Source organism: Anopheles coustani, chromosome 3 (assembly GCF_943734705.1).
Source record: "Anopheles coustani chromosome 3, idAnoCousDA_361_x.2, whole genome shotgun sequence".
Taxonomy (NCBI): Eukaryota; Metazoa; Arthropoda; class Insecta; order Diptera; family Culicidae; genus Anopheles; species Anopheles coustani.
Genome location: NC_071288.1, coordinates 77,809,033 through 77,832,907, shown reverse-complemented (window position 1 = coordinate 77,832,907; position 23,875 = coordinate 77,809,033). Strand labels below are relative to the sequence as shown.

Here is a 23,875-nt window from a genome sequence, read left to right as displayed (position 1 = left end):
GCTAAACACTAGGTTTACTGGATCCTTCATTTTGACGGAAAACTTTGAATTATAACTATCATTTCCGTGATAAGTTAAACAAAACATTCAGGTATGATTTAGTTAAAATTTTGAATTGTGCAATTCAGATTAATATAAATATACATATAAATAAATTTGGTTTCCTTTCAGTAAATTCCTTTTTCCATCCACCCCTGACATTTATGTCAGAAACGTCCATAAACCTAGTGTTAAAGGACATTTTAACATAAGTTCTATTTGTTTGATTTGAATAAATGAATTTGTGTATATCGCCTTGACTTGTGTTTCTCTAGCCTGTAAACGACAGACACCGGAAAAATGAAATTTTTGAGAAGGTCAACTTGTATTACTTTACTTGAAAACAATGATCTGGATCTCCTGAGATGAACATATGCAAGATATTCATCAATGAGTTCTTGCTGTCCATCCCTTGTAGTTCAATCCAAAGAGTATATTTTATGCATGATGAAAAAATTGAAGCCATGATCACAATTCTTATCGTAAAACACAATTGCAACGCTTGGCCGTAAATAAGACAAGGCCACGCTTCATGTCAATCGAAGGAATGAACCGATCCCCTAACCAACAAAGCGGATTAAGTTCTAGTTAGAAATGACTTCGTGGTTCTAAAGTTGACGGTCAACAGTCCGATTGAATGAGTTTCGCAAAGGCTCAACCTGGGTTATCGCTCGATTTTTTCTTGCATACGGGGCCGAGAATAGCAATCAAATTGATAACGTAATGTAACAAGAGGCTGCACATTGACAATGCGCCTCTGCGTCGGACACAAACGAACTCGTCAATACTTATTTTTTGTTTACGGAAGTATGGGTATTCCCAGGCAAACTTATTATCTCACCAAGAAAACACATCCTCTTCCATCTGCAGTCGCCTTACAGTTGCCCGGAAGGCAATTTATCTCTAAACACGCACTCGTAAATGGCATAAAAAATTATCAATAATAAAGAAAATTGATTTATACGCGTCGCGATTAAGTTAACAGGCGAAGAGTAAGGTAGTTGGAGAGATGATTTTATTGACCTGCTAGTCAGGTCAAGTTAAAGGTTGATTTAATAGTGCAGAGCCTGGAAAAATGCAAGCCGCTTTACGAGCGCCGCAGAGCATTTCTGGTGGAAACGCAGATGTGTGTCGGTGGAATGGAAGGAAGAGACACCTGCAGCGGTGACTCGGGAGGTCCGTTGATGCGCATGGTCGGTGGTGTCTGGTATCAAATAGGAGTGGTCAGCTTTGGTTCTGCTAAGTGTGGTACCAAAGACTTTCCAGCAGTGTACACCGATGTGTCTAAGTACGCTGCATGGATTAATGAAAATGTTTACTAAACTTAAAGCATGTTTTGAGAAGAATTACAATGGAGCTTATGGTGTGCGAACAAAATCTATTACTTTCTTACTCATGCCCCACAGAGGTCTTGGCCTGACGACGGTCTATCCGAAACCGCTCACGGTCAAGTATAAACTTAATAATTCATCAATATGCTGTGCTTTTAAAAGCTGTATGTTTTATTTACTTGAATAAAATATAAATTTTTTAAAAAGCTAAAATAATATTTCTCTTCACGTCGAAATCTGTAGGGATTATTCTGCCGGAAATTCCAATGATGTAATTTGTTGAATCAACAATTCGACGCGTCTGCATCAGTGAAAAAAAGCTGCCAATTTGATTTCCTTTCAGCCACGTCCAAGTAATGGTGAGCTCGTAGTTGTGGTAGTGATGGAGTGAACTCATACATCTCAGCTGTTTAAAATAATTACTACAGTGTTATGCTATGGCCCTCCAGAATAGGTTTCAACCTTCGACTGTCTGTATCGCGGAAGGTTATTAATCAATGAATGTTACGTATTGACTTCTGCTCACTGTTTCAATCGGATGCCTGTTGGCTGGAGTGGAGAGTGCTGGGAACGACTACATACCGGTGAGTGGGAACTAATTTCTTGCCCCGACTGGAAGAGGAAGAATCTGAGAAGTGCAACGATCCGCTGATCGACATAGACATCGAGACCATTCTCGTGCGCAGTGGCTATAATGCTCTAGCCATCTGCATACTACTTTAGGATCAGGCTGTTCACACTAATCATGTAAATTGCACGGAAAAAGGTTTTCCCAGTCAAATGATGTTGACGGTTGCTTTGATAGTGCAGAGTCAGCAAGAAAAATGTTAACCACCGTACCAACGTCATGTAGTCTTTCTGGAGTCTGCTTTGCCGGAGAAAAGGATGGAAAGGATCGACACCTGCAGTGTTGATTGATGTCATTGATCAGATATCGGTATTAGAGTGGTCAGCTTTGGACCGACGAATTGCGGTAACAAAAGGTTCCCCTCAGTACGTGGACAGGGTTTGTACGAATGTTTTCTTGGTTAAATATTGTACAAGGGGTTCGTACGAATGTTTAAGAATCTACAAAGGCAACTACCGTAGTACGGATGGTATTTTAAATGTACAACTTCAAATCTACATGGTATTCCCGTTTCGATAACCTTAATTTTATGGCTTGGACATCCCTGTGTTGATCTTGACCATCACACGTGCAGTCTGTACAGATACGTACGAACAAAACTGGGATTTCTAAGATGCAATCAAGCAACCTATTACACAGATTCAGTATAATTCTAGAGTCTCCTCGAGGGTTGAGTATTCTTGGTCCAATTTTACTCTAAGCATTTGTTTGTGCGAGTGGATCGACAGAGTCAAGGGTTATCAACATCTAGGTGAAGGTCTAGATGATGTAGAAGTAACAGGCTCATACGTAAGGTTGAAGTGTGTTCGCCGGCCTTTACGAAACGGAGTGTTGTTTTTTATGGTGCTATACATCTTTTAGCGGTATTGGTGGGATGAGCGTATAGACAAGCTGATAGCCCCTTAGTCTTTTCCACAATCTTTCAGTCTGCTCAGTTCGTGCGAGAGAAAAGGTTGTTTTCATCGTGTGTAAAGTGCCCTTGGAACGGATTTTTTTAAACAGGGTGGTCCACACCTGCTGGAAGATGATTGGTGCTACTAAGTGGGCCCTAGTGGCGGCGTGCTTGTTAAGTGTAGTCGGACAAACTGTGTTGGCGCAACAGCTAGGCCAAAGTTGCACGAATCCTCGCGGTGTAGCAGGGAAATGCATATTACTTCGCGATTGCCCATCGTTGGTCGCCATTCTGCGGCAATCGGCTCCTACACCAGATGATGTAGCCTTTCTCAAAAACTGCCGTTGTGGCGATGATAGCAAGAATGTTATGGTGTGTTGTCCCAATCCATTGCCCTCCTATCCCCAGTGCGGGACTCACCTTGGGGACCGTATTTTCGGTGGTCAGGAGACCAAAATTGATGAATATCCTTGGGCGGCGTTGATCGAGTATCAGAAACCAAATGGTCGCTACGGTTTTCATTGCGGAGGATCCTTGATCAGCGAGCGCTACGTGCTGACCGCTGCTCACTGTATCAGTTCGATTCCGCGCAGCTGGAAAGTACACCGGGTGCGGCTGGGCGAATGGGATCTACGCACAAACCCCGACTGCAAGGAGGAAGGAAAGACTAAGGAGTGCTACAATCCAGTGATCGACATGGACATCGAGAAGATTGTCGTGCACAGTGGCTATGATACGCAAGATAAAAGTCACCTCAACGACATCGCGCTGATTCGGTTGGCTCAAGATGTTTCGTATTCAGACACAGTGAAGCCTGTCTGCTTACCACTCTCTAGTCCGGCTATCAACACCAATCACGTCGGATTGCCTAGTTATGCCGTGGGTTGGGGCAAAACGGAGACTGCTACAGCTAGCGAGAAGAAGCTGTATGTCGAAATGAAGGTGGTGAGCCTGGAGGATTGCTCGCCGGTTTACCAGCGTAACAAAATATTCCTGAAGCCAACGCAGATGTGCGCCGGTGGAAAGAAAGGAACGGATACCTGCAGTGGTGACTCGGGAGGTCCATTGATGCGTCGAATCAGTGGTGGCTGGTACGTGATAGGTGTAGTGAGCTTTGGACCATCGAAATGTGGTACCGAAGGCGTTGCTGGTGTCTATACCGACGTATCGAAGTACGCTGATTGGATTCGCGAGAATGTTTACTAGAATGAACAATTGCTGCATGGAGTGATGGATTTTCAGGGAGGTCAATTATATGAACAATAGATTTCAATAAAAGTTTGATGTATTATAAATTGTCAGCACAAAACAGGATTTGAACTGATCTGTAAGTGGTTTTCGCATGGTTGGTGGAAGAGTTTAGGAGAGAGTGTACAAGCCAGAGTTGTTATATCCATGTTTTTCTTCGCCATTTAGGTCGTTGTTGTTTCTTAGAAAGGTTGTGAGTCTCGTAGTCCTAAAAAAATAATTAAAATTTATTATACAGACTTGAACCAGTCAATAGGAGGGAATATTACAGTCAAAACATGTCGTGTGTCATTACGTATTACCCGTTATTAGAAGATTCAGTTCAATAATGTCATTGTCAAACTCTATAGAAACGAATTGAAGCGATGTGGTGGGTTTCTTGATATGACAGTTGTGTTTTGATCCCGTTATAAAATATCAGTAGCAAATATTTTCAGTCTCCTCTCAGCGTTCCAGGGAACAGGTTGTCTTAGTCAAAAAGTGCCTTTGGAAGGGATTTTGCGATTTGATTGAGTTAGCTCGCAAATAGTTGTTTGTAGACGCCAGTGGCTAACAACCAGCTTGGAGATGTTTTGGTAATCAGAACATATCGTTGGTTGAACTACTCAGTCTCAGAAGATTCATATAAAAAAAAATCAATGTTAAACTATACAGCATGCGAAACCGATAATACACAAGTCTATATTAGCGAAAGCATGGATGTTGTTGTTGTGACCCCCTTATAAAACTTCAGTAAGAAGCAAGTATTTTCAGTCTTCGCCCAACCCGCGTTTTATAGATCATTATTATTGGATTTAATTGAGAAAGTTGTGTAGGCGCTAGTGACCAACAACCTGTTAGAAGTTCGTAAATGATAATGTGTTTGGCCTACTGATGGTCCTCGGATAAAGCGTTCTGGGACTGCAGGTAGCGTAAAACTGAACGAATTCTCTCGGTTCACCGGGATCATACGTATAAGTTGGAGAATGCTAATCGCTAAAAATACATAATTTCTGGAAGGTACATGGAATAGGGCTTGGAGAAAAGGATTTGAAAAATAACACTGACTGTGACAATTACGGTGAGATAGGAGTGACCAGCTTTAGCCCGGAAGATTCGCGGTACCGAAGACGTTCCTGGTGTCTATACCGATGTGTTGCAGTACGTTGACTGGATCATGGACAGCTTTGACTAGGCAACGTGAAGAAGTGTGTCAAGGGGTGAGGTTATATGATGAATAGAAAAACATTAACATTGATCAGCTCACAATCAATTCGCTGTAAAAGAGTTCTGATGACCTCTGCAAACAATGAGGGTAGAATATGTAAAACTAACCAAGAGATTATGCTTTCTTGGTACGCTTCTATCTGCCATACCCTCCGATGAGAAGGGATGTTTCCTTGTTACGAAAACTTCCGCTATAAATTGCTGGCGCAGGCAAATATTTGTGCATCTCGAGTAAAGCAAACCAGCGACTGCGGCGGATGAAAATAATTTGCTTTTAATTTCCAATAAAACACTTTACCGAAAGCGATTCCAGCCATCTGCCATCGCCTTATTTGGGCGGAACGGAAGTGGTGGCGTGTGCGGGGAAAACTCATCATCCCTAACAGCAGCCGGAACAGCACCGTGCGCGTTGCAGCCGAGCGGGAAGGACACCGCAACACCGTGAAAAACGGAACACGCCGCGCCCGGGAAAACTCTCCGGGATTCATAAAATGCAAATTCTCCATAATTACAAACAATATTTACTCTCCACCGCCTGAGCAGTTGCTGTTGATGCTGTCCATGCGCGTCGGTTTCGGGTGGGTGGGTGGGGGATAAGGAAGCGTTCGAATGGGAGCAGCACGTGGCTCTTACGCAATAACACCGTGGCTGAGCGAGCAGCGTGGTGCAGCTGCACGGACCAGTGCATTTGTGGCGAGACCGTCTGTTTCCATGGAACGTCACCGCCGTTCGTGTAGGATGATGGTTGTGGTGTTTTTATCTGTACGAAAGAAATTCTTCCCCATACGCACCTACACCCATAGGGCACATGCATCCCGAGCATCGGAAGGGACTGGCAAATATTTGTACAAGAAAATGCAATAAAATTACTTTGCAATCTACGAAAATCCCCACGGGAAACGTCCCGAGCCGATGGAGTGTGATGCAGTTTACAATCACACACGCATTGACATACACCAATTCTTCAGAGAATTTTCCTCGCCAGATGGGAACCTCCAGCCTCGATGTAGGGTTTAATTTGAGGCACATTTCTCTCAGAGTAAGAAACCACTTTGACACACCGGTCGCAGACAAATTTCGTCTCTGTCGTTAATGTATCGGAAAACACGATTTCCGATCGGCTCTAATGAAGACGGAAGACAAGGTGGTGCCAGAGAAGATACATTGCCGTGGCTTACCAAACATGCAAACCCATCCACAACGGTGTAAGCATAGACATGTGGAGATGGAAAGCGCTTTTATATTTTGCTCCGCGCGTGATGTGAATAAACGGGGCTTTTTCCTCGAGTGGGAAATTTTTCCCTCCCTCTGTGTGTATGTGTGTTTGACGGTGGTAAGGCACCATCCTTGAAGGGAGGAGGCCCGACTCTCGTCGAACGACGAGCTGACGCACGAAAAATGTCTACGTTTACATGGGCGTTACGCCTGTTACAGCCGGCTTTCCGTCGACCGCGCTGATCACGTTTCGATCTTCCGTCAATATAATTCCGCGTGCGGTTCGACAAAATGGAGGCAACAGCAGCAGCGTGCGCCGAAAAATGGGCTCGGAAGGAACATCCACCACCACAACCACACCACCATCGGTCGCATCATCATCATCATCATCCGCATCGTCGTCTTAAAGCCGCTCTCTTTCTCTCTATTTCTCGTGCGTGCTGCTACAACGAAACGTGAAGTTTCTTGACACGGCACAGATGTCTCGTAGTTCCTTTCCGGTTGGCTATACCCTCCCACCCTCCTTCACGATGGGAAAATTATGGCCACCGATGCTGTTGCGGCCAAAATGGGAAAAAGGAACCTATAATGAAGCAACCATCAATCGTGAAACATCCTTAAACGCGGGCCCAACCACCAACGCCCCCCGTGATGGGGAGGTGGAGCAGGAGGGTTGCGGCGTACGACAGCGTGTTGGCAGCATCGGCGGAGAAGCTTCACTTGGCACAGCGCTTTTCCACGCGCGCAGCATTACGGACAGGCATCAGATGGATTGAATGTTCATTTTCCGGATAAAATTACACTTTCCACGAAATCGAGGCATCACCACCACCACCATAGTGGAGAGCAAACTCCTGGGCGCCCGTTTTTGGCATTCCGAACATGACGATACCTCACTGTTCGTCCGAACTGCGAACGCCGTTCGGAAGGCAGTAGCAATCATCGTCCCGTTTACATCGCGGACCATTTTTGCCGGAAAATCGAACCATGTTTCGGACACGGCGTTCCATATCATTCGCAGGACGAGAGTGAAATTTTTCATTCATTCCAGGCCATTCCAAGTACCTTTCCGCTGGCAGCAGCCATTTGCGCGTAAATCACGCCGCATGTTTAGGCCAATGTGAAGCCTAATGAAACCGTGCGAAAAAAGTGCCTGGCTCGCGCCTGCATGTGTGCACAACGCCAAGTTCATTCTGTCTCAACCGCCGGCATGTAAAACATGACCTCTTTTCTGCCGTAGCACTTAAAGCACTTCAGGGGGATTAAATATTCAACGGCTTTTTGCGTAAGGACTTTGCTTCCTCTTCCCGCTTGCGAAGTTGATGTTCGACGCGAGGACGTGTTTCGCGCGTTGGAATGCCATCAGCGTTCGTCAGTCACCGGTAGGAGGAACGGGCTTCGGAATGATGTTGCTTCGACAAAATCTTATTTTGATGTTCATTTTTCGAAAGTCAAGCAGTAGATAATATGTTTCTGATATGTTTTCTGACGCTCTCGTTAAGTTACGATCGTCTGGAAATGTTACTCTCTAATTGTTGCTTGAGAGTTTGTAATAGTACACTCTCCTTATAACTTCCCTATTGGATAAAAATAAAAATCAAAAGAAATCTGTATTGAAAGAAATACAGCGCACAAATATTCATTAACATTCTTGTAAAACAATGTCCGGTAGCCAGGAACAACATTACAAATAACCTCTAACTCGTACTGGAAAAGAAACAGACAATTACACTGATTGTACATAATCTACGCCAAAACTAACTTAATTAATTAGATTATATTTAAGAACTCCGTAAATGAAAGGGTCGAACTAACAACGCAATATGAAACCCTCAATAGGCATGTTTACTTACAGTTTTAACTCAATAAACGAACGTTCGTGCCAGCAATACATAGTATCCGAATACGTTTCGCACCTCTCTGCAACAGCGTGGTGTGTAAGCACACACGCACCGATTAAGCGGAGCGGAATTGAAAAACCAATATTTTAACTTTGCCCGACCCCGGCTCTTCAGCTTCCGGGAGGAAAGCGCGGTCGCGTGCGGTCATATATCAACATTTTGTAATCATATTTCGATTGCAACCTGTTCATTTGGTCCCGCGGCCCACCCAGAGCAACCGGGGGGAAGGGACCGATTTTCCAGGGACCAATGGGATGCATGATTGAATTTAAATTTAATTCCACTTTCCGGGCGGGAAATAAATCTCATTTTTCTGTTTACCTCCGGCGGAACCGTCCGGACGGTGTCCGGCCGGCCGAAATTACGCATGTAATTGTGTGCGCCGAGCGTCAGGAAAGGCGTATACGAGTTTAATTTCCACCAACATCACACACCTCGGATAAATGGAATTTAATAAAGCGATCTAAAACCGGTGGCGTCAAAATTAACGCACCGTTCGTTTCGTTCGTCCTCGAATAATAAAGTGTCGTGCGAAGTGTGCTCACTCCCGGCCGGCGATAAATCTTCCTGATTTATGTTTAATCAAATGCGGCTTGTCCGAGAAAAGAAGGACACGGGGAGGTTGAAACAAAAAAACACACACACTGGTCGCACGGATTTTCCCCTTCCGTGCGCCCTGAAAACCGATTGTGTCAAAATAAAGTACGCGACCGGCGTTGGTGAGTTGTAAATAAAATTATCCAAAATACACCCCCGAAAAGTGCCCCCGATGGATGCGGCCAGTGGTGGAGGGGGAAAACCAGCGCTAACGAACACGCACCGTCGAGACCAGGGACGCGACCGAATGGACGCAATCAGAATACGATCATCCTGATTAACTTAATGCGTTTTCAAACAATTGCCCTCACGCAGCCTGGTGCAAGTCTCCCCAGGACAGGACACCACGTCGAGTCCTGTTGCTTCCCTTCCCCCGTTCCGAACACAAGGCCGTCATCAAGGTGTTTCCAAGGAACGATCGAACATGCGGACAAGTTAATTCGCAAACCGTGGCGCAAAGGATGAGGGGATCGGATGGTCCGGTGGAGGAGGACGAACCCGGACTCCACGCGGTCCTTCCGAAACAAAGCCAAACACAATGCGCAATATGGCCCCCCACGCTCGCTCGCACACATCGTAAATCATTATTCGCGCGTACTTACAATTAAAAGCGCCTTTGGCGGAGTTAATCATATTTGCATTTTACTGGATTACGTGCTTGAGAGTTCGCGTCCAGCGCCGCCATGGCTCGGACCGTGTAACCGTCCGAGTCGTCTTCGGGAAAACTATCCTGCGAAACCGAGGGGCAAATCATCAGAGGGGGCGGAACGTCATGGGGGCAGGGAGGTGGGACACGATGCGCGCACACGCATCATAAATTATTCCCTCCGACCAATTGTTAATATGACGTGAAGCTGGGCCGCCGCGAGGTTTTCCACATCCCGCGTCGTCGACGTCGCTTTAGCTCCCGGTGAAAGATGAAAGATTTTCCATCGAGCGCACGACGCGTGTCCACGTCATGTTTATCCTTCGGCATGAATAGCCGTTTGCGGGACCGCCACCATCACCACAACCCCCACCACCTGCGGGGAATTCATTCATCCATGGGTCCGGAAAATTTATGCACGCTCCTCTGCAACACCGGAATGACACCCGGTGTGCAATGGGTTTTGTGGGTGAGGATGGGTGTCCGCACTTTGCCAGTCAACAATCACGGCATCACGTTCCCATGGGAAGGACAGCTGGGCACACCTTTCCTTCCGGAACCCTTCGGTGTCATTTTTAGTGCAGCCTCAGTCTCGGCTTCGGTTCGGCTTTAAAACTATTCCACACGGAGTTTCAGCCTCCTGGTAATGGTGCACGCTCCAGTGGGAGATTCACTGATTGCATCGCATCCCACAATGGGACTACGCCTACCCGTGACCATGACGTTGCAATCGATAACTTCATCAAGCGCATCATGTGGGAAGGGCTTTGAAAAAAAAAAAACCGGAGCTATAATCAGTATCCAGGCAAACCGCAATCCAGGAAACTCTATTTATACCCCATTGTTTTCCAATCTACTGGCCATCCTAGTGGGTGGTGGTGTGTTTTCCATCGATTCGGGCACGGACCGACAAAGCCGGAAAAGAGTTTAGCTGAGCCACTTTTCATTCACTTGGTTTAGGGAAGCTGTTCAAACTGTGGTCGTATGAAAACATTTCCTGCTGATTTCGCCCACAGTGGGGGAGGTTGTGGATGAAAGTAAATCATTTTATGAACATCAATAGTGAACCAGTTTTTGACCAGTTTGGACAGCCGAAGCGAGGATTGGCGAAACATGATTGTCTAATCCTGGGGTCGGCAAATCCGGCCCGCCAACTGATTTTATCCGGTTTGTAAGAAAATTGTAGTGCTTCATACAAAACACCCATCTCAATTTTTCTGCTATTTGTTCATGGTATCAGGTTTGTTTTGGTGAGCGTGGTGTTCCTTTTATTATTTTCCGATTTCCTTTTAATCACCTTGCTCTTTTTGGGGAATATATGACGACCCCTGATTTAATCGTATAAGCCCACACATATTTGCATTGGTCAGTTTTAATTAACGTAATGGAACTTTCACGAACCCACCTCTTGGATAAACCTGAAGTTCCTACAAAGATAAAATATAATACGGATTAAAGGATTTCATTTCCGTTCGAACAACATTTTCTCCTCAACCGAACAATCGGTTGCTTCACCGTCAAAACAAACATAAATAACAAACTCCAAGTGTTTCCTTTTCGGCCACTTGGCGATACGCTCAAGAGTCCTTGCGGAACGGGAATTGAACTGATTGGAAAAATCACTACCTCTACCCACCCGCACCGATGAACAATACAAACCGGTTCTTCTCTCGTTATTGTAGACCCTCCTTCTCACGAGCAAGCTGAGGTGGGCATGCATGTTGGTGAAAAACCAAACCATGACTCACTCGAGACGTGCGCGTGACATTTCCGACGTTTCGGTTCTGCCGTGACGGTTCGTCGTCGACGGCAGCGTTGATTTTCGAATCGATTTCCCGTCGAAAGGAATTCTCCGGCAAATTATTTCCAGACGCTTCCATTCCGTCCGTTTCGGTAGCGGAATTCAAATAAACTCGGAAACGGTGGTGAGTGTGGATGGGTGGTGGAAATCTTTTCCCTCTTTTCCACCCAAAAACATGATGTATAACACCTTGACACATGGGGGAAGGAAAAAAAGGTGTTGGTATCACCGGAAGTAATCCCATTACCGAGGGAACACACATATATGTTCGTTTTGGGGAAAGTTTTTAAGCGCCACTGGAATGTGTGTTAAATTTGAGTAAGCCTTTGATTGGCTAGTGTTAAGTCAATTTTACCGCCTTCCGAATGGTCCCTAATGGGAGTGCGTTCTTTAGCACATTGCCTTTCTCCGTCGTGAAACAGACACACGTTTCCCTATGGCATTCGTATGTGCGTTATTTCTAAGAAAACTAGAGCAGCTTCCTCGAAACACTTTCACCTGCCCTGAAACCCAAGGGATTAGTATCCTTCCGTCACGTCGAGAGTGATAACTTTCTCTCCCGAAATGCTCATCTATCGATGCCTAGTCATCTTTTGCTGTTGTGTGGCAAAATGTTTCTCTTTCAAAATCGAAATCTCAGAAGTCGAGGCCGTAAAATCTTCCACCTGCCCGGACATTCTCGACGTCGCAAAATCTCACAAAAAGGAACGCGACCGTATCCCGTCTAAAGAATGAAGGTTAGGGTGGCTGCAGGTAGCTTGAAGAAGGAAACCAACCCGGCTTGCGGTTCAGAGATTGTGACCTTTTCCGGTCCCCCCTTTCGGCATGACACACTGGCTTCATTCTTTGCGAGCGTATCGATTTCAATTAAAGTGCGCCGGAGCGTGAAGCCATTTGACCTCGTTCCTCTTAGTCGGCCACACCGACGACCCCCAAAACTTCCGCAGTACGCAACGTTCTGAAGAAAATGTAATTTACCGGCCGGAGAGAGCCCTAAGGACGAGGTTTTCTTAAGGCTCGGGGCCCGGGTCGGTTCCGAAAAGGTTGAGCACTTTAAAAACCCTGTCTTAAATAAAACCGCCGGCCTGGTTCCATTGGTTTTGGGTTGCCATACACATTAGGCTGAAGGTAATTTAATTAGGAAAATTTCGTTATCGTTATCGAAAGGGCCTTTCTCCGTGTGCGATCCACACGCATCGTATCACGCCCTAGTTCACGCGACCTTAGCGGCCGGGTTCCGTACACATTCGCGACCGTGTGTGTATGTGCGTTTGTGGGTTCGTGGTAGGCAGACGAGAATATCGACATCCTTTACTCCCCCACCTCCTATACCCTCGGGCAGCGGTAGGTCGAGTCGGTGGCGTAACTCATAAATGTGTAGAACGTGCGGTGAGATGAGCATTTAAATTCAATCTCAATAATTAATCACTCCTTGCGGGGTTCAACGTTGGTGGGGCGGGAGGTGGGGCGAGTGGTAGTTAAACCGCAACTGCGTGAGTACACCTTTGGAAGAAAATTGGATACAAGCCATGCTCGCCCGAAGGCCCAAGACGAGCGTGTGTGTATGTGCGGTTTACGCATACCGCCGAAGACTAAAGGATTCCCGCCCCACGTGGATGATGATGATGGTGGTGGTCGTGGTGATGCTGATGATGCCGACGAACACCACCATCATGGCACCCACCCTTTGGCGCCGGAATTGGAATGTAAATTCCCTCGGTGAACCCACGCGCGCACCTTGCGTTAAAGGGATTTGCCTTCGCACAAACCGAAGGAGGGTATATGTAAATGTTTGTGGTTTTTGCGGTCCGGTTTCGTCATGAATTTCCACTTCCGGCCAAGCGATTGTAGGTTTAAAGCGGTACGCTTTTGCCAAAGCCGGTTCCGATCCGTTGCTCGACCTCCTGGAACCATTCCAACGCATGCTCTTCATTACTTTCGAGAGTGAATTGAAACTGGTTTACGTGGAAACGCCAATCTCTGGCAGGCTGGACGGACCTCGCAGGCACGCTTTGGAGGCAGATTATTCCGAGAATATCATGCAGCAGCCCTACGAACAAGTCTCGGCGAATAGTTGATGTGCGTGTGTGTGTGGGAGACGTTTAAGGGCACCAAAGCCAGCTGACGGTATTCGCTTGCGGCAATGTTTGCAGAGAAAACATTAACACTTCACACAACACTGCGAGATGGTTGTGATTTCTCTCGAACTGCAAGAATAACACAATTTCGTCTAATGACGATGGTGATGGGCGAGCTTTCGTAGACGACGACACCGGCCGGCTATGCCGGTTTAGTTTCATCTTGGTTAGAGGTGGATTATTATTTCTCCACATGTCATATTTCTAAATTCTGGATACTGACGGATGTTTCAAACACTTCGTTGGATGGTTGACACTTACCTAAAATGAAAAGAAGAGAAAAACGTGCATGAGAAATCTGTATACCTTCACAATATTTATTCAGAAGCTTCGTTTATGAGTCTTATCATGAATCTCTTTCTAGTCCTTCACTTTATTCCCCTCGTTGTTCGCGAAAGGACTTTTTGAGTCGAGAGATTATTTATCAAATAAGCAAATTAATAAGCTTAAACTGCGTGAGTGGTTCCACCGTCACGGACCAAAACAACAAAAAAAACAGGAAAAATCGAAAACAAAATGCGACCGTTAACGAACCAAAACTCCATTATCGACCCAAGGGAAGAACGTGAATGCGCTATCGAAATTGAATTTTCATTTCACCGTCGACCGGTTTTCCACTTGCCACGGAAGTGATCCTCTCGAGTGGCGGCTAAGAGCTATCGCATGTAACGAAAGCGTATGCATTTCGCTCGTTCAGCGTAACGGCAGCAGCATGTGTGCCGACTTCTCATGTGTGTATGTGTGTGAGCGAAGGCGAGATGTATCTCCCGCGTATACCTCTCGTCCTCCACGCTTGTCAGGGGGGAACAATAAAAGCGATAAATTTATCAATAAATTAATCATCATTGGATATTCATATTCGTAATAATAACAATTCGTTTTCATTCAATCTTGCTCCCCCGTCTCACACTGCCTGCCGTTTTTCGGCCACGTTTCGTTTCCCTTATCCCTCTCGACGTCCTCGTATCTCGTCCGTTATCCCGCAAAACAGTTATCCTTCCACACAGGGTTTTATTCGTTTTTCGGTTTTGGTTACTCTCAAGAAAATGTTTCTCTGGCAGGGGAAATGTTTCTCCTTTTCATGTGCCTCGCAGTTACGTTCGTCTAGCTTTTAGCACATTTGTACAAGATTTTCCACCATCCCTTCTCCCTCTCTCCCTTTTTTACTTTCATTTTTCTTATGCTTAGTTTTTATTTCTTTTCTAGATAAACCAAATCATGGCGCACAACGATCCGGATCTACCCCCCACAGCCGTAAGAAATAGACCCAGGGTAGCCAAGTGGCAGCGGAAGAAATATATATACCTCCCCAGAACACATTCGTATGAAGCCATAAAAATCATAAATTTATTCAATTTGTTTCGCTTCCTCGCTCGCCCGTGTGTTTCCTCACACGGTGTTTCTTTTTTTTTCTGGTTCGCTTTTTTTATTATCTTGCATGAGCGGAAATGGGGGTAGTACGAGGATTTTCCAAGGTAGCAGATTTTCACTCCGAAACTGCGTTCATCCAATCGCAGCCGAACCTCACTTCAAACTTTCCGGCTTGCAGCAGCCGAAAAAATATGGTTGGTTACCTTCGGCCGTAGTGCGCGCTCGTCGAGTGACATGCAAATAAAAACCGAACCGTGGCGCATCATAACCCGTGCGTGTTCCGGTACTGTCGCACTGCCGGATGGTGAAGTTATGTTGTCGCAGTATGCTACCAATCGCTCGCTCGCCCGAACACGGAGAAGACGCACTTGGCGGAAGCTGGTGTGACTTCAAAATCCGCAATGATCCATTTTTTTTAATGCCACAGAAACATCGCCATGCGTGAAGAAGCGGTTCATCTGCTTTTCACTGATTCCTTTGGTTGGCAGGGAAATATAAAAAATGAGGTGGTTGAATGAAACGCGCCAGGCAGGCACAAAATTGCCTCCCGACTAACTGTCGATGGTGGAAATGTGTTCCAACGCTCGCAATATGTCTGTGTGTGCGAAATAAACTCGCACGTATTTGGGCGACGACCAAAAAGGTGTAATGGCATCGGGTGGAAAATCTGCTTTATAGGATGGAAAATTTCCAGCATGTACCCTCCACGCCACACACACACATACATTCCTGGAGGTTTCCCAGCATCGTCTCGATTGGGTTAAGAATACTTTAACCGTAGCGCGCCAGAAATTGTCCCATTTTCGTGCGGGAGGAATATCAAGAAAAATCAAATGGGAAGGAAAATTGTGCCCTCCACAGCACAACGGCGAACGCATCAAGGGTCCACATATTTTGGTTTTCTCTTTTTGTCCTAGCAATGTCTTACTTTGTTTTTTTTTTTTGTATGGTAGGATAAGCAGTTCCCAAGGAAAGTAAAGTTTTTCGGAAGGGAAAAGCGTCGAAACCCTTTACCAAATAAAAGAAAGCTACGAGAGTATCTTTCATAATAATGTCTGCTGTTGCTGATGCTGCTGGTGTTGGGCGGGCGTCTTCGCTTCAGCTTTCGGGCGGAACGTATCCTCGCCGGTGGATGGATTTTATTTTCCACAAGGTGTACGACGGCATGCAAAGTGTTGCCCCGCATGTGGAAAGATCGTTTTCTTTCCCATGTTCCATGTCTGCCGCTCACTCGTCACACACCGACCGGCGTGTACGGAAAGGAATGTGTATTTCCCAACCACCTCACCACCACGGACAAGCGTTGGATGGTCGCTAGGTGTAGCATTTTCCACCGCCAAAAAAAACACAACGACGCAAAACCCGGACGGGAATAGCAACACCAGCGGCGCTAATGGCGGCTCAGGCAATCGCAATCGTTATATTTACCGCCGCGCAACCTGTGAACATAAATCATAAAGAATGTTTCCAACACGTTTGCATAACATTTACGGCCGCGAGACGCTCTCGTTGGATCGCATTCATGCACTCCCACGCAAGGGAAACGATGGAACAAACCAATAGCTGAAATATTCCAACGCCGTGCAAACAGTTCAACGAAAAATGAAAACACATGGATGAACTCGATCGTCTGTAAAACCGTTCCCCGAAAGCCAGCCAGATCACTTTCCATCTATATGAGTTTCAAATCCATCGCTCAATCCGCTCATAAACAGCTTAAATGCCTTTACTAAACGGTTTCACAACCACAACCTTTCATCAAGGTGTTAATTACAGGACACACCTGTTCGAAGGGTTCGAAGCATCATCTTTCTCTACCCGCTTCCTCCCATAATGCTATTGAAACGTGAAATTTCCGTTTCGGTCTATTAATAACCGCCTTCTCATCACATTCCGGTTAATGTACGCATCTTTAAATAATTTTTTTTCTGGAAAGGAATTTGTATTTCATTTCCAATAATTCGTCGCAAGAGATTAGCAAAATTTAGAGGGAAAAACTGCTACTTTTTCCATCGGTGCCGTGTCACCAACCGTGTTTATAAATAAGGTTGAGTGATTGTGGTTTGTTTGTGTGTGCGAGAGTGCCGGTGAGAAGGGTGTCGTTTGTTTATCAAATTTTCCACACAAGGAGTGGTAACACCCAGTCCCCACCCCGTCCACTTGCTACGTGTGGGTTTGATGGATGAAAAATGAATATACAATAGGGATTTATTTCATCCGTGAAGAAGTAACGAAACGGAAAGAAAAAAAACATGTACTAGCCTAGCCTGCGAGCAGGACGGAGGGAAACTCTTTCCTTGACGATGCTCTCCAATTTCAGCTGCAAAGTAAGATTTATGATCATGCAACTGCTATGCAAAATCGTCCTTTTTTTAAACATTCGGAAGATAACCTCAAGCAAGACGAGGTAGCGTATTTTCCGAACAGTTAAGAAAGCGAATATTTTAGAATGCAGCATTATATTTTTTATATTTTAGCATATCAAGAACGATTATATATTGCATATGCAGTATCATTTAAAATGCCTTTATAAGTAGACACAATTCATTGCTTAAAGACAAGGCTCATCTGAATAAAACAAAAGAGTGTACCAGATAGTGGAATAAGAAAGAATCATTTTTATCATGATTTCGTTGACAAAACTACACCTGGTTGAAAAGAAAAATAACATTTTAGCAGTGCAAACCATCTACGCCGCGAATACTTGTTCCAAAAGACATACTTTCTTCCCGCTCCGATTGTGTGCCCATCACGAAGAAGCTTGCCACACTGAGAAAGTTATCAACTTTTTTTTTCACTGCTCGCTTATCAGTGCGGTGAAAATTCAATGAAACTGAGCAACTCCTCACGCGAGCGACCAAGCGTACCGGCGGTGCGTCAGATAGTACTTGTGAGATGAAGAAAAAAAAAACGCCACCGCTGACAAAGGCACAGGGGCGGAAAACTTCTACCCGAAGGGCCAGGAATAGAATGTACAATCATCAGCAATAAATAATGCAGCTGGAAGTGGAAAATTTCCCCGGGATACTTTCGCTAGCGTCTCAAGGACCGGGGCCCGGGTCTGAAACGAAAGGACCCAGCGCAAATGGAAAACTGGCGTTTTAATCCGATTATAATGACAGGACTTTTCTTTGCCTGGAAGCTGGCCCGGTATTTTCCGGGTTCGGCCGTCTGTTCTCTGCGTTGCGAGGAAAGAAAGCCCGAGTGGCAGTCAGAAGTCGCCGGGAAAATGGTTTGTCGACCCGTTGGTTGGTTCTGCATCGTTTCCATCCGAAGTTCCGCTACCCTTTTTGCCTTAGAAAACAAAACGAGAGCTGGAAAAAGTTCACCAAATACACGGACGGAAATATTCAAATATGCAAGGCTTCGTATTCTACTTCCCAACCAAGATGCTTACAATGGTAAGGTTCAAATTAAAAACGATTTGCAGTGGAAGGAGATGCAGGTTGTAATGCATCCTCAAGACACTATATTTCCATGAAACCTTTTGACTCTCGGTTACTTGATTGTCTGTTTTCGGAAGCATAAAGAAGGTACTAAAGTTCAATCTTAAAGTTAGGATTGGAATGCTTTTTTAAAGGACTTTTCTTAATTGCCTTTTCTAACCAACATTAAAAATCAAATGAGATATAATCAAAGAAAATGCCTTTTTAAACTCCAAGGAGTAGAACATCATAGAGCAAATATAATATTCAAAAAGTGGTCTAAAACTGTTCTCTTTAAATTTGAAGATTTAAACAAATTTAGATCTATAATACATAAGGAAACAGACTAGAAGAGCAACAAATCGTGAGATTTTAAAATCATCTTTGATGAAAAAGAAAAATGAAGCATTTTTATTGGCGATCAAAGAACAAAGTAGAACTACAATTCGGGTAACTGAAATAACCCATCAGCATTAAAGTGAAATCTGTCGAAATGATTTGATCCCACTTTTGCCCGCAAAACGAAATCTCTAATCAGAAAATGATTGTACTAAACAATACCGGGTGTTTCGATTCCGCCGTAAATGGGTGGTTTTTCAGGAGCAGCAGCAGTTCATTACCGTTCTTTAGCGGGAAGTGTGAATTTGAAATTTCATTCGCACACCACGACCCGTTTAATGAAGTTTCCTAATCGCATCGCGTTTCGCGTGCATTTCGTGCTGCGTCTAATTCCACCGATTGACCCCATGAAGTGTCAGAGGCAATCGATGACGCTTAGCACAAATTATCCTTCCGTCTGGCACGATCCAGCATGCGCTCGCACCATCCGGTTGAGATTGCTCCCCAAACCATCGAACGTAACTGCGATTACTGGGAACAGGGAACGCAACTATAACGTTCGACTATAGCGACCGCAAACCTGTAATCGAACCCCTTGCCCACCCACAGCCCACACTGGAATGTGTTTATCTCCGGCACCAGCCCGCGTCACCGGGGTCGGTTGAAATTGACCGCCACAGCCACAGAAAGTTCGGTGCAGCACAATGCAGCGGCGGCGTGCAATTAAAATGTGCATACGCTTGCAGGATAAAACGCGCACCAGCAGCTGGGTTCGGATGTTCGGGGCCGCTCGACAAATGCTGTACGCAACGCCGATGTACGTAATCTTGCAAATAGCGAAGGGGTGATCTCCCATCCCAAAGGAGGAGTGAAAGGTGAAACATTTTCCGCATCAATTCGGCACGAGAAAGCGATGCTGACCTCAGTGCCATTATCCTCGGCCAGTGTTCTACAGAGGGACACAGAATTAACCCTTAAAGCGATGCTTAATAATCAAAATTATATACATCTACAGATTGAGTTAAACAATTTAAAATGATTGCGTCATTACACTTAAATGTAAAATAGAAACAGCAAAGCACACGAAACAATTAATGATAATATGCATTTACAGTCCAACATGACGGAACAAAATCACATGTTTATCTGAAACTGATCTAAAACACATTTAAGGATCATAAAAAACGAATAAGGAATCACTTGAAATTTTACGTTACATTTCTGCACAAGTATCTTAAAACAAAGATTAAATATATCATATACAATTTCTTATCTTTCTATATATCATATCTTTCGAGAATAAATTAATTTTCCATTGTTGCTATAAAATAACAATCAAAAAAACATTTTTTGTCCTCCTTTCGTCGAAAACATGTGCTTAACTGATGTTGATTTAAAATTTTGGGATTTTGACAAAGTCAGTCATTATTTGCAGTTAAGTAATTCACTTTATCATGTTATCGAAACTGTTTTTCAGATGGTTGTTTTGTCACCGAAAACTGTAATTTATTTATTTTTTGATTTATTTATTTATCGTCAAATAGTCTTTAACGAAAAGTGTATTTTAGAATTTTGTGTCAACTTATTATAACTTCGATAAAACAGCTTGATTTTGTACCAAAACTGTTATAAAAAATTAATTTTTCAAAAGCATCAAATTAAAACAGGCTTTAAATTAAAATTAACCATAGAAGTCGTATGATTTTTATTGTTATCCATCCAATTCATAGGACACAACAGCTCAAACAATTTATTAGTAAATTCTTTACTTCGAAAGATTGAACATAAAAATGATCATTGCACGACGAGGATAATTTGATGAGAAATTTGTTGAGAAATGTTGCGTACCAGGGGAGCCTTCCAACAACGACCTGGAAGCGAAACCATAATGAGCGTATCGTTTCGGATCGGAAAGAAGATCCACTCCCACGCGAAGCTCGGGTGCATCAAAGGTGCATCGTTAATCATTGTCCCTGTTGGGTTGCGCCCATGTCTCCTACGTGAGCATCGTGGTTTTTGATTTAGCTCATTACGCTCCACATTGGCTTTCGTGTGGACATGTCTCCGGGGGTGTTTTTTTATTCGTATTCCTTCAAATGCCCTCCCATTTTGGAACAGAACGTGCCGGTGTCGTACGTTTGTCAACGTAAGGCAAAAGGACCCTTACGACTGGTGACGATCGTGCTCCCAGAACACAGGGACAACGTTCGCGGCGATGATGATGACGATGCGCGGTCCGATAATGGCAAAACGATGAATTTCGCAAACGCGTCGAACGACCAGGCGTTCTGGACGATGCGTTTAATTTTGCCCACCTTCGCCACCACCATCGGTGCACGTGCGCGAGGTAATCAGGCAACAAATGGACGGGAAAAAGCGTCCACAACGGAAATTGAGGCTATTGTAAGGGCGTTAGGGTACGTCGGTTCTGATGCTGATCCACTTCAAACACCGTTCGCCTCGTTGGCGGATGCAAACCACAACGCGGAAGCGCAGGGTAACGCGCTAACGGAGCGTTAGTGCGTTGTAACCACCGGTCACAGTGGTCGAGGAACTCTCTCGCTTCTCCGTCACACACCCACACCCCTAGCAAGCGAATCCACCATACATAATCGACGGTTCCGGTCAACGTGCGCACAACGAAACGGCGACAATTAAATCGATTGGAAAAGCCTGGCCTCGGTGGAGCAGCTTCATTTGTGTAATTTGTTCCCGGATGTAGATCATTTGTCGTCGGTTTCGATGGCCGTGTCCGCGGGGCGCACGAAGTGATATGATTCACGGCGCCACAAATGGGGCCACTTTAGGATTGCAATTTACCATCCGATCCGTGCCAGCAGATTGTCCAAGTTCACGTTGAGCTGCATTTTCCTCGCCATAAAACACTGCATCGAATGGATAATGTGAAGCATTTTACTTTAAGGATGATCATGACAATTTTCATAATAAACCCTTTAACTACGTTGGTTCTATTTTTCATTCTCGTTTTTTTTCTCAGTGACTCGGAAAAAATATCCTGAAGCAAACCCGTCTTGTTAAAACCAATCAATGTATCCTAATCGAACCAAAATCCATATCCCCGTGAAAATGACTCTGAAATCCTCCCATCATTTTCGCTTCCCCAAAATCGATCGAGGAAGCTTTCCCAACCGGGATATCGCGCCGAAGCAGCGTTAACCGGGATGAAGCAGATGCATCCTTTCGAGCGCTGGAAAACGCGGTGAAATTATTTCGCTTTCCCCCAGACGAAAGGCGAACGCCATCGACGTATCATCCATCATTCTGTCCGTCGGCCGCCGTGTGGCGGTCCATTACGTTGCCCGACGCCCGATTATCCGGGCAGGAATTTGGCAGTCCCCCGCACACCGTCCGCCCCCATCCGATGGGTGGAAAATTCGTCCATCTTCAAGTGGTTCGGAAAGGACACACGTCACATGTTTAGCGCCATCGTCCCGGATTGTCTTCTTCTGCCCATCAACGGTGAATGTGTTCCATTCGGGAGCTGGAGTGTTTTCAGTAACTTCATCGTAACACAGTGGAAAGTGAAAACTACCGACCAATAGCGAGAAATTTTTGGAAACCGGCAACCGTTTAACTATCATCAACTGGCCAACCACCAATCGTCCGATCGTCGTCGCACGGAACGGGACACCATCCTGGACTTTCGGGCTTCGGGTACGCAAAGGCACCATCATTCGTTCGGTTTAGCTTACGGCCTAGCGCTTCGGGGGAGAAGCCCAACAACGATTGGCATGCCGAGCACCCGGTAAAGCCCATCCGTCGTCCAGGGAGCAACACAACAACAGCGATTCCAATGACTTCCGGGGCCCCCTAGATGCTTCCCACCCCCGGGGCAAGGATACAAACCTCATGCCTTCGCTTTCCCCAGAGAGAAAGAACGCGGCCCTACGTTCGGGTGAGGTGACAAAATTGATCGCCAAACTTATCGCCAGTGACGTTTTCCGCCGGCGAAGCCGTTTTAAAGCGTCACGGAGGAAACAATTCGCCCGGAAGCGCACAGGACCGGACAGGACGTGGCGTCGTTTCACGTCCACCACGACGGGTTCGGTCGGGTTGAATTAAATTTGATGCTCGTTTGATCCCCCGCCCCAAAGGGAGGTCCCTGTTCTGCCGACGGAGGTTGTGCTTCAGATTGGGTTTGCTATTTTTTTTATTTAGTTGCCTAGTGATTTATTGTGCTGTTGACAAATATGATGCAGCGTTGAGGTGTAAGAGCAGCTTAGAGAAAAAAACAGACTGCTTGTGCTTGAACTAAGGCGACATTTATAGATGGCAAACGGTGCTGAGACAAATTGATGCGGAAGGTCGATAAGTCAATGGAGGCGCCTGGTGGTTCACTCATAAAACAGCGAAAAGTGAGAACGAAAAAAAATCTGGTTTTGAAAATTAAAATTCAGACATAAATAAAAATTTAGCTTATTTAAACAGTTTCCCTCTCGTCTCGCCAATCCAAATCGTGGTGCAATTAAATTTAATCCGCTTAGCAATTATTGAGGGAAACGCGTGCATTCTCGAACGAGTGCGACGGAAAACTTTTCTTGCTAAACATTGTCCAAGGTGCTGCCGAATAGATAAATAAATAAACAAGCATCCACTGTTCGGTGGAAAGGGGCAATATTAATTGTACTTTCACTAGCTAGCTCAGGTTTTCCCCGCTCAACGAGGGTCCCGTTTTCTCGGTGTTGCTATTTTCATAATTTGAAATTGTAGTGCATTCCAGGGCAGGAAAATATGGTTGCCAAACCATGCAACCGACCATGCTGAAGAGGCGCTTATTTTTAAGACCAACGAAATGGCCACTTGATGGTTGTTATTTATCATAACTTTTACGTGCACGAGAGGGTGCAAGAACGCATTATTACGCCCCCGCGTACCTCCCTCCTCCCCTCCCATTAGCGAAGTGAAAAATGCGCAGCAAGAAACAAATGTTGTACGTATTTAAGCTGTAATTATGCGCAAATTATTGTTGGCCGAGGGCGAGTTTTTTTTGTTTTTCCTTCCTTCCTTCACGCGGAGAGGGCGAGAAGCAAGCCAAGAACTTTCTGCCAAGTGGACAGAAGTCGTCGTGACAAACCGG

The 23,875-nt window shown here is 45.2% G+C and overlaps 2 protein-coding genes across 2 annotated transcripts in view; one reads left to right on the top strand and one right to left on the bottom strand.

Moving 5' to 3' along the window:
• Positions 1 to 23,875, bottom strand: part of LOC131258891 (mucin-19-like) — a 249,822-nt gene that overhangs the window by 142,031 nt on the left and 83,916 nt on the right. The window lies entirely within an intron of this gene.
• Positions 3,023 to 4,096, top strand: LOC131258892 (CLIP domain-containing serine protease B4-like). The gene has a single exon (XM_058260286.1). The coding sequence runs from the start codon at positions 3,023 to 3,025 to the stop codon at positions 4,094 to 4,096; it is 1,074 nt and encodes a 357-aa protein (XP_058116269.1).